We start from the raw sequence: 15020 nt of genomic DNA on the forward strand, positions 1-15020 counted from the left end.
CCCCCGCATCGGCGGGTGTGGTGTCCCTCCCCCGCTCCGCGGGGATGAGCTGGACGGATTCCCCTCCCCCACTTGTGTGGGGATGAGCTGGGTTAATTCCCCTACCCCGTTTCGGCGGTGGTGAGCTGGGCAGAGTGTCCCTTCGTGGGTGTAATTCTCTAAGTGCTGAGTCCTGCGGATGGAGCTTTGATATCGACATACTGAGGAGTTTCCGGCAGCACATGACCACATATAGGGAGGCAAAAGTTTGCTCTCTATCTCCACCTGCTGGTAGATGGACACAACCCACCAGTCTATGGATTGATCAGCTATGATTAATGGAAAGAAAATTATCAGGTATGATTATACATAATTTTACCTTCCTTGTCATCAATAGCAGATGAATCCATTAACTGATGGGTTGTATCCGCCTACCAGCAGGTGGAGATAGAGAACACTGAAAGCACATGGTGTTCTTGGACGCCCAACCCCCTCTGCCTTCAGTATATCTCTATCTCTCAGCAGGTGTGGACGTCGCTTTTCAGCTCCTGGATTTCTGCCTGGGGTGGCTCCTGTGCTTTGCCAGTAGAGCAAGAGGTGTTGTGGCTGGTGGTGCCCACTTTAAAGGCTTGCTTGGTTTTTCCTGTCCCTGCCTTACCCCATTTCCCTCCTCCCGGAGTTCCTCTTTGGCTGCCTGCCTCTAACTTTCCTCACAGTTAAAAAAACAAACAAACAAACAAACAGAGATTTCTCCTGAGCTCCTGGTCTGTGCAGCTTGACCACAGCTCGTTTGACACGGTCTTCTGAGGTGAGAGTGGTGCCCAGCTCCGGGGAGGTTCCCGCTGACAGCGCTCTGTGTGGGGTAAGTTTTGGTGCGAAGGCGCCATTTTGTTTTTTGTATTGTTGCAGTTGATGGCTGCTGCAGGGGTTAAGCGCTGCTCCCACTGTGGGAAACGGATCAGCAGCGGGGCTTTGCAGCACATGGTGCCTAGATGCTAATGTTGATGTGGAGGAGTGGCCTAGTGGTTAGGGTGGTGGACTTTGGTCCTGAGGAACTGAGTTCGATTCCCGGCACAGGCAGCTCCTTGTGACTTTGGGCAAGTCACTTAACCCTCCATTGCCTGTCGCATTGAGCCTGCCATGAGTGGGAAAGCGCGGGGTACAAATGTAACAAAAAAAAAAGTTTCTTTTGAAAAGCTTGGTTTTCCAGCTTGATATATTTACTTTTTCTAAATTCTTGGATCATTTCTTATTCACTTGTGGACGATGGTAGTTGAATATTTCGTTTTCTTTTTTTATTTCACTATGATACCTTACAAATTGTGTATTATTATTCTTAATTGAATATTATGTATACTAAAATGTTCATAAATAAATTAAAAAAAAAAAAGAGTTCTGCCTGAGGCTCCTGACAATTCCTGTCGGTCTGGGTTTCCTCCGGTTCTTGATAGCCCAGCGTCTGCTGGAGACTTTATTTGTTCCCCCGAGCTTTTGGCTGGCGCTAAGCGTAGACAAGTGAATACCCCGTCTGAGGGGGACTCTTCACTCTGTTCTCCCCCGTGGTCTAGTTTCGGGGAGTCTGAGGGGTCTGGCAGGCCCTCACGGACTGATGATCCAGATGAGGGTGACTGCTTGCCACAGGAGTTGGATGACCCTAAGCGGTTCGGATTTTCCACCGCGACGAGTTGCCAGCTCTCATTTCTGATGCCTTACAGGCCCTTTATATTGAAGATCCTGACGAGGGCGCTGCATCTTCTATTAATCCTAAGATGGCTAGCACTAAGAAGCCTTCTTGGGCTTTTCCCGTGCATGCTTCCATCCAAGAGCTTATTTCAGCTCAGTGGTCTGACCCTGAGGGTCTCTTGAAGGTGGTCAGGGCTATGTGTCACCTTTACCCCCTGAGGGAATTGGGCAGCTGACATGGCCTCTAAACAAAGGCTGGTGAGGTTACCCTTTCGGGGCCTTCTTTTATTTGGGGAGGATTTGGAGAAGATTGTTAAGGACCTAGGGAACTCTAAGTTGCAACGGTTGCCTGAGGATAGGCCGAGGCCTTCTTCCAAAAGTCCTTCTTTTCCCTCCTCTTCCAGGCCACGTTTTCGCGAAGTTCGCGGGTATCGCCCGGGGCGCTCTGCGGGGTTTGGTCAACGTACTCGTTTCCAGCAGAGGAACTCCTTTCGTTCGGACAAACGCGCGGCGGCGTCTGAGCAACGTCCAGGAGTTCAGGGGCATTCTCCACAATGATGGGGTGCCGGTCCACTCGTCGGTTCCCACAGTAGGGGGTCGCCTCTCCCTCTTTTTCGAGGAGTGGACCAAGATTACTTCGGATCAGTGGGTCCTAGATCTGATCAGAGAAGGTTACCAGCTAGAATTTGCCGTCCCAGTAGGAAACGCGTTTTTTTGAGTCCCGATGCAGCACTGCCATCAAGCGGGCGGCGGTATACGAGACCTTGCAGGTGTTGCTGAAGCGCGGAGTGGTGGTTATGGTTCCTCCCACCGAACGGGGCTGCGGTCGCTACTCCCATCTGTTTTGTGGTCCCTCGAAAAGGCGGGTCATTCAGACCTATCCTCAACTTACGCAAAGTCAATGAGGCCTTAGGAGTGCGACACTTCCGCATGGAAACCCTGCGCTACGTCATTGCGGCGGTACAGCCAGGAGAGTTTCTCACGTCTCTGGACCTCAATGAAGCATACTTGCATATTTCCATCTGGCCGCCGCATCAGCGGTTTCTCCGGTTTGCGGTATTGAGCCAACATTTCCAGTTTCACGCCTTGCCTTTCGGCCTGGCGACTGCCCCTCCGACTTTTTACAAGGTCATGGTGGTAGTGGCTGCCTTTCTCAGGCGAGAGGGTATCAGAGTTCACCCTCATCTCGACGACTGGCTCATCGGAGCGGATTCGGCAGACGAGAGTCGACTTGCCACAGCCAGAGTTGTTACAGTTCTTCAGTCTCTGGGCTGGGTAGTCAATATGCCCAAAAGTCACCTGACCCCCTCTCAGGCTCTCGAGTATTTGGGGGTCCGGTTCAACACGGCTTCGGGGTTCGTTTTTCTTCCCGACAGCAGGCGGCTCAAGCTTCAGAATCGGGTCCGCCTGCTCCTGCGGATGCCTCGCCTTCGAGCTTGGGACTTTGTTCAGCTCCTGGGATCGATGACGGCCACCTTAGTGGTGGTTCCCTGGGCGAGAGCTCACATGCGACTGCTGCAGCTTGCTCTACTTCAGCAGTGGTCTCCGATATCCCAGAAATACCAACGCAGACTACAGTGGCTTCCTGCGGACCAGCGCAGTATGGATTGGTGGCTTTCTGACAGCAGGCTGCGGCAGGGGATGCCACTGGCTCTTCCTTTTTGGTGTCTGGTGATAACGGATGCCAGCCTTTCGGGCTGGGGAGCTCATTGCCGGGGACGCTATGCTAAGGGTCTGTGGTCCACCGCGGAAGCAGGATGGTCCATCAATCGGTTGGAACTGAGAGCGATATTTCAGGCTCTTCTGGCCTTCCACAGGATGCTGAAGGGTCTTCCTGACCGAGTTCTGTTGGACAACATGACAGCAGTGGCCTACATCAATCGCCAGGGCGGCACTCAGTGCAGGGCCCTGGCTGCGGAGGCGTCTCAGATCTGCGACTGGGCCGAGTGCCACCTAGAGCTGCTGTCCACGGCTCACGTAGCCGGTCATGGCAACGTGCAAGCCGATTTCCTCAGCAGACATCAAATTGACCCAGCGGAATGGGAATTGGCAGACGAAGTTTTTCTTCAAATTTGTGCCAAATGGGGGACTCCAGGCGTAAACGCCAAAGTTCCTCGCTTTTTCAGCAGAAGGAGAGATCCTCGCTTGGCGGGGTTGGATGCTCTGGCTCAACCTTGGCCTTCGGGCCTCCTGTATGTGTTCCCTCCTTGGCCCTTGATAGGGTGAGTTCTACTTCGGATTCGTCTGCACTGAGGGTTGGTGATTCTCATCGCCCCGGATTGGCCAAGGCGTCCGTGGTACGCGGATCTCCGGGGGAGGCTGGGGGACGCGCCTCTTCCTTTCCCTCGGGTTCTGAACCTGTTAGATCACGGTCCGGTGACTATGGAAGATCCTTACCGCTTTGGTCTTATGACCTGGTTCTTGAGAGGGCGCAATTGAGGGACAAAGGCTATTTTAATAAGGTTATTGCCACGCTCTTGTAGGCTCGCACGCGGTCTACCTCTGCGACTTATGCTCGGATCTGGTGCACTTTTGAGGCGTGGTGTATGCCAAAGTTTATCTCGCCGACTCTGGCGACAGTATCGTTCTTGCTGGACTTTTTGCAGGACGGGCTACAAAAGAGCCTGGCCTACAATTCCCTTCGAGTTCAAGTGGCAGCTTTGGCCTGCTTTTGGGGGGAAGTCTCCAGATTGTCCCTTGCTGCTGATCCGGATATTCTCCGTTTTCTCAGAGGGGCGCTTCATCTCCGTCTTCCTTTGCGGTCACCTTGTCTAGCTTGGAACCTGGGGCTTGTGTTGAAGGCGCTCCAGCGATCTCCGTTTGAGCCTCTTAAAGGGGCTTCTGAGAAGGATGTGACTCTCTCAAGACAGTTTTTTTTTAGTGGCAATGACGTCGGCTAGAAGAGTGTCTGAGCTTCAGGCTCTTTCCTGTTGGGATCCTTTTCTGCAGTTCTCGGAATCTAGGGTAACTGTTCATACGGTGCCTTCTTTTCTGCCTAATGTGGTTTCAGCTTTTCACCTCAACCAGCCCATCTTTCTTCCTTCCTTCTCTAAGGAGGTGTTTCCGGACTCCTTTGGGCAATTGCGCATTTTGAATGTCCATAGGGCTCTGTGGCAGTATCTGCAGATGTCAAATGAGTTTAGGAATTCTGATCATTTATTTGTTCTGTTGGCAGGTCCCCGATGGGGGTTTCCAGCATCTAAGGACACTATAGCCCGATGGCTTAAGGAACTCTTTTTCGGCTTATCTGCTTTGAGGGTGGTCGCCGCATGAAGCGTTTATAGCACACTCCGAGGGCAATGTCCTCTTCGTGGGCTGAAACGGGTGTTTTTTCTCTTCAGGAGATCCTGTCGTGCGGCTACCTGGGCTTCTCGGCTCTCTTTCGTGCAGAATTACAGGCTAGATGTGGCAGCACGGCAGGATGCGCATTTTGGAGTGCAAGTACTTGCTCGCGGAGTTGCCTATTCCCACCCTACTTTGGGAGTGCTTTGGTATATCCCATCAGTTAATGGATTCATCTGCTGTGACTAAAGGAAAGAAAATGATCAAGGTAAGAACCTAATTTTCCCATCTTGACCTCCCCCTAATCTTCTCACTGTTTTCCCTGCAGATAAAAGCATATGTACTGTAAAACCTGTGTGCATACACTTCAGCCATTGAGTAGATGGCATTTTTTCAATCTGGAGAATCTGCCCAGGCAACTGCCAATGTGCCCTACCACTGGGCACAGTCTTTGGTGATTAGAAGTGAAAGCCTTCTCTGTAACTGGACAGCATGACAATAACAACAAAGATGAAGATACAAGTGATAAATTAACACTACTACTAGTGCAGATGATAATGACCTTTTGGACTACTTGATTTCCTCTCAAGCATTTTTTGTGACCTCTGAGGCAGGTGTTTGCACTGAAACACAGACCGTGTCGAGTCCCTTTGTCCAAGCAGCATTTTATAAGCACTACTTCCTGCGTTGGAGTGACTGTTGGTCAATCTGTACTTTGGATATTTTCCTGTCTTAAATATGCCCAAAGTTCTTTTTTGAGTTGGCCTGACAGTTTCCTAGAATTCTGTGTAAATGGGAAAAGAATAGTGATAGGAGTGGATAGGATGAACAAATGGATATGGAAATATTATCAGAAATTAGGGAGGCAAATAAACTGGGGAACACAATAATGGGTGATGTCATTTACCCTGATTTTGACTGGGTAGATGTAACAGGGCATACTAGGGAGGCAAAATTCCTTGACAAAATCAGACTGCTTTATGGAGCAGCTGGTACAGGAGCTGACGAGAAGGAAAAATTCTAGACGTAGTCCTTAATGGAGCGCATGATATGGTGCTGGGGCTGCGTGATAACAGTGATCATAATATGATCAGATTTGATATCGGTTTAGGCGTAAGTACACACAGGAAATCCAATAAGTTAGCATTTAACTTTCATAAAGGAGACTATGATAAAATGAGAAGAATGGTGAGAAAAAAAACTTAGAGGAGCAGCTGTGAAGGTCAAATATTTACATTGGGCATAGATGCTGTTCAAAAATACCATCCTGGAAGCCCAGGCCAAATATATTCTGTGTATTAAAAAAGGAGGAAGGAAGACCAAACGATAGCCAACATGTCTAAAAAGTGAGGTGAAGGAAGCTATTAGAGCTAAAAGAAAATCCTTCAGAAAATGGAAGAAGGAACCGACTGAAAATATTAAGAAACGGCATAAGGAATGTCAAGTGAAATGCAAAACGCTGATAGGAAAAGCAAAGAGGGACTTTGAAAAAAAGATTGCGCTGGAGGCAAAAACATATAGTAAAAATTTTTTTAGTTATATTAAAAGCAAGAAGCAGGCAAAAGAATCGGTTGGACCGCTAGATGATCGAGGTGTAAAAGGGGCAATTGGGGAAGACAAAAGCCATAGTGAACAGATTAATTCTTTGCTTCGTTCTTCACCAAGGAAGATTTGAGAGAGATACCAGTGCCAGAAATGGTATTCAGAGCTGATGAGTCAGAGAAACTGAATGAAATCTCTATAAACCTGGAGGATGTAAGGGCTCAATTTGACAAATTAGCAAATCTTCTGGACCAGATGGTATTCATCCCAGAGTGTTGATAAAATTGAAAAATTACAGAACTTTTGTTAGTAATATGTAATTTATCTTTAAAATCAAGCATGGTACCGGAAGATTGGAGGGTGGCCAATGTAATGCCAATTAAAAAAAAAAAGGTTCCAGAGGAGATCCGGGAAATTATAGACCAGTGAGCCTGACTTCTGTGCTGGGCAAAATGATAGAGACTATTATAAAGAACAAAATTACAGAGCATATTCAAAAGCATGGATTAATGAGACAAAGCCAACATGGATTTAGTGAAGGGAAATCTTGCCTCACCAATCTATTACATTTCTTTGAAGGGAATAACAAGTATGTGGATATAAAGGTGAGCTGGTTGATATTATGTATCTGGATTTTCAAAAGGCATTTGACAAAGTTTGTCACGAAAGACTCCGCAGGAAATTGGAGAGTCGTGGGATAGGAGGTGGTGTCCTATTGTGGTTTAAAAATTGGTTAAAAGAAAACAAGAGAGTAGGGTTAAATGGTCAGTATTCTCAATAGAGAAGGGTAGGGAGTGGGGTTCCCCGGGGGTCTGTGCTGGGACTGTAGCTCTTTAAAACATATTTATAAATGATCTAGAGATGGGAATAACTAGTGAGGTAATTACATTTGCTGCCAACACAAAGTTATTCAAAGTTGTTAAATTGCAAGAGAACCTTACCAGACCAAGAGACTGGGCATCCAAAAGGCAGATGATGTTTAATGTGAGCAAGTGCAAAGTGATGCATGTGGGAAAGAGGAACCTGAATTATAACTATACTAGTAAAAAAGCCCCGTTTCTGATGCAAATGAAACGGGGGCTAGCAATGTTTTCTTCTGTGTGCATGTGGGAGTGTGTGTGTGTGTCCCTGCCCTCTGGCCTCTCTCCCCTCCCCCCTCTGAGTCCTTCACTGTTACAGAGCCAGCGATTTGATTTCGTGCTCTGCTGTTTTCCTTCACTGACTGTGTTACAGAGAGGGCGGGGCAGACACTCATAGGGAAACCGGATATCTCGCCCCCTTCACACTTCCGGCTGGAGGCTTCATAGTACGTTGGTTTTGCCTTTTATATAGAGAGATAATGCAAGGTTCCAAATTAGGAGTCGCTGACCAGGAAAGGGATTTAGGCGTCATCGTTGATGATACATTGAAACCCTCTGCTCAGTGTGTGGCGGTAGCTAAGAAAGCAAATAGAATGTTAGGTATTATTAGGAAAGGAATGGAAAACAGAAATGAGGACATAATGCCTTTTTATCGCTCCATGGTGCAGCCGCTTCTTGAATACTGTGTGCAGTTCTGGTCACCGCATCTCAAAAAAGATATAGTGGAATTAGAAAAGGTACAGAGAAGGGTGATGAAAATGATAGTGGATGGGATGACCTGTCTATGAGGAAAGGCTAAAATGGCTAGTGCTCTTCAGCTTGGAAAAAAGATGGCTGAGGGGAGATATGATAGATGTCTGTAAAATAATGAGTGGAGTGGAACAGGTAGACATGAATCGCTCGTTTTACTCTTTCCAAAAATACTGGGACTAAGGAACACACAATGAAGCTACAAAGTAGTATGTTTAAAATGAATCGGGGGTGGAAAAAAGGTTTCTTCACTCAATGTGTAGTTAAACTCTAGAATTCGTTGCCAGAGAATGTAGTAAAAGCAGTTAATTTAGTGGGGTTTAAAAAAGGTTTGGATAACTTCCTAAAGGAAAAGTCCATAGACCGTTATTAAAATGGACTTGGGGAAAATCCACTGCTTGTTTCTAGGATAAGCAGCATAAAATGTATTGTACTATTTTGAGATCTTGTACTTTTGGGGGATTTTGTTGGGTACTTGTGATCTGGATTGGCCACTGTTGGAAACAGGATGCTGGGCTTGATGGACCTTTGGTCTGTCCCAGTATGGCAATACTTATGTACTTATATACCTTCTAAGGACCTGGTCAGTCCTTGCTCTGTATCTGCCATGGCCAGCCTACTTAACATGTTGTCAGTTTCTAGATGAAGGATATGCATTGTAATTTTCATAGAACACTTTTCTTTTAACAGGTCTTTTCTCTCTCCTTTTGTCACTGATGTATTGTTTCCGCACCTCCATCATTAGTGGAATAGTAGCCTACTGGTTAGTGCAGCGGCCTGAGAACCTGGGAACTGGGTTCAATTTCCACTGCAGCTCCTTGTGACTAGGCAAGTCACTTAACTCTCCATTGCCCCTTGTACAAAATAAGTACCTGTATATAATATGTAAACTGCTTTGATTCTAACCCCTATCATTGGGGAGGTACCTCTGTTCTGTTCATGACTTCCAATGGCAGTAACTCTCAATCAACTGGTCCAAGCCTGCTTCCTTCAACACTTTGAAATGGACTGCCAGTTTCCTGATACTGTGAACCTCTGCTCTTGAGTCATTAAGCTTATGATAAATCTGAATGAGGGATATGATTTATTGAACTTCCCAGTGGAGAGCATTATTCTCTACTTCCAAGGCTAGGTTTTCCTCTGTGAGGTTCTCTTGTTGGGGCACTCTCAGCTCCTCTCTGGCTAACCCTAGCTCCCATTTGTACTTTATCCCCAACATGGATGCAGACTTCAGTGCATCTTATAGATATATAATGCATTGAAGTCTTTTTTTTTTTTTTTTTTTTTTTTTTTTGGTAGTGGTCAGAGTGATTACACATGTCACCATCCACACACTAGACTATTACACAAGTGATTTGGCATCAATTATAGCCTTTGCTATGGCTGCATACACTGCTGAACTACCCTTCTTTGCCTCCTCAACAGTAATTAATTTGCCCACTGTTTATAAGTATGTTGTAATGTCTCTTTCCTGGCTACATAGAGAAGCAATCCTAAAAGCCTGGAATGCTGTGTTCTGTGAATCAACTGCCATGACAGACTGCACAGTAAAATACTTTTAAAACACCTTAAAAGTGGGGGGTCATGTGATGCTGTTACGGCGTGACTATGTGAGTCTCTCTAGCTTCTGGGCTCCGATCCTTTTATTTGCATTAGAAACCCCATTAATTTTATTTCATTACATGTATGTTGCCTTGGCCAGTGGTAGAGGATGCATGGACAAATTCTTACAATGAACAGGTGGTGATATACTGATAAAAACAGGGAAGAAACGTTATGATACTCTGTGTCCCGCTGACAGTAAGATGACAACTATACTCCTGGCAGCAGTCACCGAGATAACAGAGGAGGCTCTGCCGGATATCACCAGAGCAGTTACGGGAGTGCTGGGACCTCATTTGGAAATGCTGTTTGGGCAAATTTTTCACTTAGAGAATTTGCTTAGTGAGACCAGTCACGTATAACGGAATTGGAAACAAGGGTTTTGAAAATGCAACTGCAACAACATTCAGAAAAAATGGAGGATTTAGAGAACCCCTTGAGAAGGGTAAACCTATGGTTCTTGGGCATCCTAGACACGGTACCGGACTCACGACTGCTTGTGGTGTTGGAATCTTGGCTCAATATAAAATTTCCCATGTGTAACAGTGTGGGCCCGGTTAAATTAGAAAGGGCACACAGCACGGCTCCAGGATTTGAGGCCCCATGTGGTTATTGTGGAGCTTCAGAGCTACATGCACAAGGTAGAAATTTTGCGTCATTATAAAAATAAACGTGACACTTTAAAATATGAAGTCTCATATAAGCACCGCCATACTGGGAAAAAAACAAGGGTCCATCAAGCCCAGCATCCTGTCTCTGACAGCGGCCAAACCAGGCTTCAAGAACCTGGCAACCCCCTCCCCCCCCCCCCGAAAAAAAAAAAAATTAATAATGTTCATTGGACTTTTCCGTCAGGAATCTGTCCAAACCCCCCTTAAACTCCGTAAGGCCAGTCACTGCCACCACATTCTCCGGCAAAGAGTTCCAGAGTCCAACTACACGCTGAGTAAAGAAAAACTTTCTTTTATTTGTTTTAAATCTACCATATTCTAGCTTCATCTTGTGTCCCCTGGAACTTTGGTCGTCCCCGCGACGGAAAGCAGTTGGGGACGCCCAAAATCAGCTTTCGATTATGCCGATTTGGGCGACCCTGTGAGAAGGACGCCCATCTTCCGATTTGTGTCGAAAATGTGGCTTCTCTACCAGGCTGTTGCACTTTGTTTGCTAATGAAGCTTATAGAGAATTTTACTGGCTAGATCCGCAGTTACTGGTATCTCTGAATTGCTATCACAAGCAGCTTAAAGAGTTAATATCTGATCTTAAATATGTCTACTATGCTGAACAATGGAATAGAGATTTGAGAATCTCATTAACCGAGGAGCAATTCAAAAGGTTCTTGCTTAATAGTGGATCTCAAGCGGGATGCACTGCATGGTGAACTGCAATATGTTTCTTTTAAGAATGTGTGCCAATCTTCATCCTGATGACACCTGTTTAAAGTGTTTACAGGGTAATGCTATGTTAGGCCATATGTTTTCGGGATGCCCTAAAATATTGACCTTTTGGGCAATGGTGTCTGCCCATGTTAGTCATTTGTGGCAAAAACAATGGAGACTATCAGCTAACATGCTCTTTGATACTTCAGATATTGTGAGAGGCTTTTTGGGCTTTGTTAAATGCTCTATTTTGTTGGGGAAGAAATGTATTCTGCAAACTTTGGTGGCAATAGTGGGTCTCGCATATGTTACAGTTTGCTGCTATGGAGAGAGGTGTTTGTTTACTTCCATGGACTCAACTTTGGGCCAGCAGTTTCAGCGTTGATGGGAGCCATTTTGGAACTTGCTGACATCTTTAACCTGCAGTCGTCTGCTTAACCAGTGATTTTGATTCTTTGATTGCTATGCTTGACTTACCACAGAAGCAAGGGGTGTGGGGAGGGGAGTTGATAGGGGTGTGGGAATTTAGGTAGTTGGCTAACTAGTTGATACTGTTGGTATTCTTTGTCGGATTTTATACGCTATGTTTATATTTGATGCAATAAAAATGATGATTAAAAAAAAAACACCTTAAAAGCTGCAAGCAATACTTGTGGAGTAAGAAATAATTTGTCCTCTGTTTTTTTTTTTTTTTTTTTTTGTTTGTTTTTTTTTTAACAGAAACCCCTCTCTACTTTCTAATTGGCAAAAATAGAGATTCACTAGCTGCCTGTGTTTTTTTTAATAGATATTGAAGTTGGAGTCTATATTTTTACTGACTCCACTCTGGCCAAAATTACTTTGGACTCCACAGCCCTGATAGAAGGGTATTTTAAAGTTTGAGAGATACTTCATTAGGTAGGGGAAAATCTCTTCGTAGCCAAATGAGAGGTATGGAGTTTAAATGATTGTTTTGCCAAAATTTCTATTCTTAATAACTACTAATCTTCTCCAATCAGAATACTGCATAATCCCTCCATGTGCTAAACTGATTCACCAGTTAAAAGTTGAGTTTATCACAATTCAAAGAATACAGAATTGATAAAGTTTTACACACATAACTTCTGGTGATGCGTTCTGGTTGTCCAGTGTCTGACCCTCTTTATTTTATTTATTTATTTATTTATTTTAGCTGCCTGAGGATTACTATCTGGCAGATGAGGGAGCTATACTGGAAGAAATGGCTGAAGAAGATGAAGAGATTGATTTATATAATGAGGAAACCTTTGGCCTAGGTAGGAAACTGGAGGAACTGTGGAACTCTGTTTTGGGTGTAAGGAATAGAACACATGCCCCCACTTACTGTTTGATTAATGAGATATGGTTTAATAGCCAGGATAAAATCTATTTTTATAGACTTTCCAATACAACAGAAGTTGGAAAAGAATTACATAAAGAGGGTCAAATTCCTGAAAACTTCATGGAATGAGATGAAACTTGCCATGGAAAATTAGTGAAAAGATATATATCAAGTATGGAAATAGGTCAGATCAGGCCAGGGTTTGCAGAGAGGTTAGTTTTATTTATTTATTAAAATTTATTTACCGCCTTTTTGAAGGAATTCACTCAAGGCAGTATACAGTCAGAATAGAACAAACATGAGCAATAGGCAATTACAGCAGTAAAAATATTCAAATAATACAAAATATATGGTATACTAACAATGTCAACACAATACGTAATAGAACATTTTAATTGATAATTTAATTGAAAGCAAAGATGTAACATATAGATGGGTAAGAGAGTAAGAAGAGTTAGAAAGTAAGGTGACTGATTTAAAGAAGGTTTGCATACAAGTTCAGAGAGATAGTTAAATATTCTCAGCTAGGGTAGGAGTGGATAAATATATGCTGCTGCAGTATGTGCAGCCCAAGTCACCCGTGTGTGTGCGAGTGAGACTAACAAGTTAGTTACTTCTTCCATTAAAGGCCTGGTTGAAGAGCCAAGGTTTTACCTGCTTCCTAAAGTAGAAATAGTCTTGTGTTAAGCGGAGCCTTTCAGGCAGTGCATTCCAGAGTGTGGGGGCTACTCTGGAGAAGGCTCGCTTGCAGGTATCACATTGTGTAATGTCTTTTGGAGAGGGTGTGGTTAGTGATAGTCCTTGGGGAGGACCTTGGTGTCCTTAGTGGTGTGTGGAGGATCATCCTGTTCTTCAGGTACTTGGGGCCATTCCCTTTCAGGGCCTTGACGATCAGACATAGCGTTTTAAATTTAGCCCTGTATTGTACTGGTAGCCAATGACGTTTTTGCAAAAATGGTGTGATGTGGTCATGTCGCTTGCAACCTTCTATGAGTCTTTCTGTTGCATTCTGAATCAACTGAAGCTGGTGCAGGCCCTTTTTAGTCAGACCATTGTATAGTGCATTGCAGTAATCCAGTCTTGATTTTATCATGGCATGCACAACTGGGATACGATTTACCGTCTCGATGTAAGGAGAGAGACAGCATAGCTGTCGCAACTAGTAGAAGCAGCTCTTGAAGGTTACTTGGATTTGGGAAGTCAGAGTAAGTGTTGAATCTAACTGTATTCCAAGGTTCCTGACTTGTGATTTGAGGGGGAGTTCATACTTCCCAAAAGAGATTTTGATGTCAGGTATGTTGTGTTATGGACCCAGGGAAGCTCAGTTTTAATTGGGTTCAGGCAAAGTTTGTTGTGTTTAGCCCAATCTTGAATTGATGTTAGACAGGTAATCAGTTTATTCAAGGCTGTAGGTAAGTCAGGTTCAATGGGTATGAGTAGCTGCACATCATCCACATAGATGTAGTTATTTTAAAAAGAGCCAAATGCATTTATATGGGAGAAGCAGTTGTAACTTCTGCAGCATAGACGCTTGCTTATTACATGTAGAGGAAAACCAGTAAAGAAATTCCTCTTTTCAGACTACCTAACCCTGCTCCACATGTTTTTCCCACTTGTTATCTTTTTAGATCAAGACTCTGCAGATGAGGACTCAAGACCCCTGACCCTGCCAGAAATCTCAGAAACAACCGTGGGATTGGAGAAAACTGGTTTGGAGGTAACCAGAATATCTGAAACTATGGAGGAAGAAGGATCTTCAATAGAAGAGGAAGATCCTTCCCCTGAGGAGGAAGAAACTGGTGTATCTGCAGCTTCTTCACAACCAGATGATTCACAGGATCTTGATGACCCTGCAGTGATGAGAGCTGTCCATGGGAAGCCGACCCTAGAGGTGAGCGTGGTGTGTTGAGCTACTTTGAAGCTTTTGCTAAGATTAATCTTCCTTCTCCACATAGCTTGCTTCACTCCACTCCAAACTTCAGTGTTGCTCCTGGGGGGTAAATGTCTCCAAATAGATTTGTTTTGCACATACCATGACAGCAGTGAACCTTGCTTCTAAGTCAAAGTATATGAGTATGATCTCATTCTTTCAAATGCACTGCTAATGCTCGCTCTATAGTTCTTGCATTGTGCAAAAGAGGGAGCTTCCTTCTGTAGTTCATAAGATGAACCTGTATAGGCAGCTTCCATATCATCATGCTGATCAATCCATAGACTGGTGGGTTGTGTCCATCTACCAGCAGGTGGAGATAGAGAGCAATCCTTTTGCCTCCCTATATGTGGTCATGTGCTGCCGGAAACTCCCCAGTATGTTCTCTATCTCAGCAGGTGGTGGTCACACACAGCAGCAGCTCTCGCTAGGTCTCCAAGCCTAATTTTTAGGTTTTGTTGAGTACCTGGGGTTGAGGGCTCTTCTTGAGCAAGTGCAAACCTGGTGGCGCCAGGTCCCTCCTTTTCTCCCCCCTCCCGCTGGCTCCGTAAAAAAAAAAAAAAAAATTTTGGACGTCCTTAAAGGCGTTTATTTCGACGTTTATTTAAACGTTTATTGCAGCTACTCACTGGGACACCAGGTCGTTACAGCTCGGAGCGAGAAGCAGGTAATTTTT

General features: G+C 44.8%; 1 protein-coding gene across 3 annotated transcripts in view; it reads left to right on the plus strand.

The window, feature by feature from the left end:
- PATL2 (PAT1 homolog 2) overlaps nt 1-15020 on the plus strand; it is a 221562-nt gene that overhangs the window by 14738 nt on the left and 191804 nt on the right. For all 3 annotated transcript variants that reach the window (XM_030209546.1, XM_030209547.1, XM_030209548.1), the window contains exons 2-3: nt 12247-12349; nt 14043-14305. In XM_030209546.1, coding sequence (XP_030065406.1) covers nt 12247-12349; nt 14043-14305 — 366 coding nt within the window. The remainder of the gene's footprint in view (nt 1-12246; nt 12350-14042; nt 14306-15020) is intronic.

This window comes from Microcaecilia unicolor, chromosome 7, assembly GCF_901765095.1.
Source record: "Microcaecilia unicolor chromosome 7, aMicUni1.1, whole genome shotgun sequence".
NCBI lineage: Eukaryota > Metazoa > Chordata > Amphibia > Gymnophiona > Siphonopidae > Microcaecilia > Microcaecilia unicolor.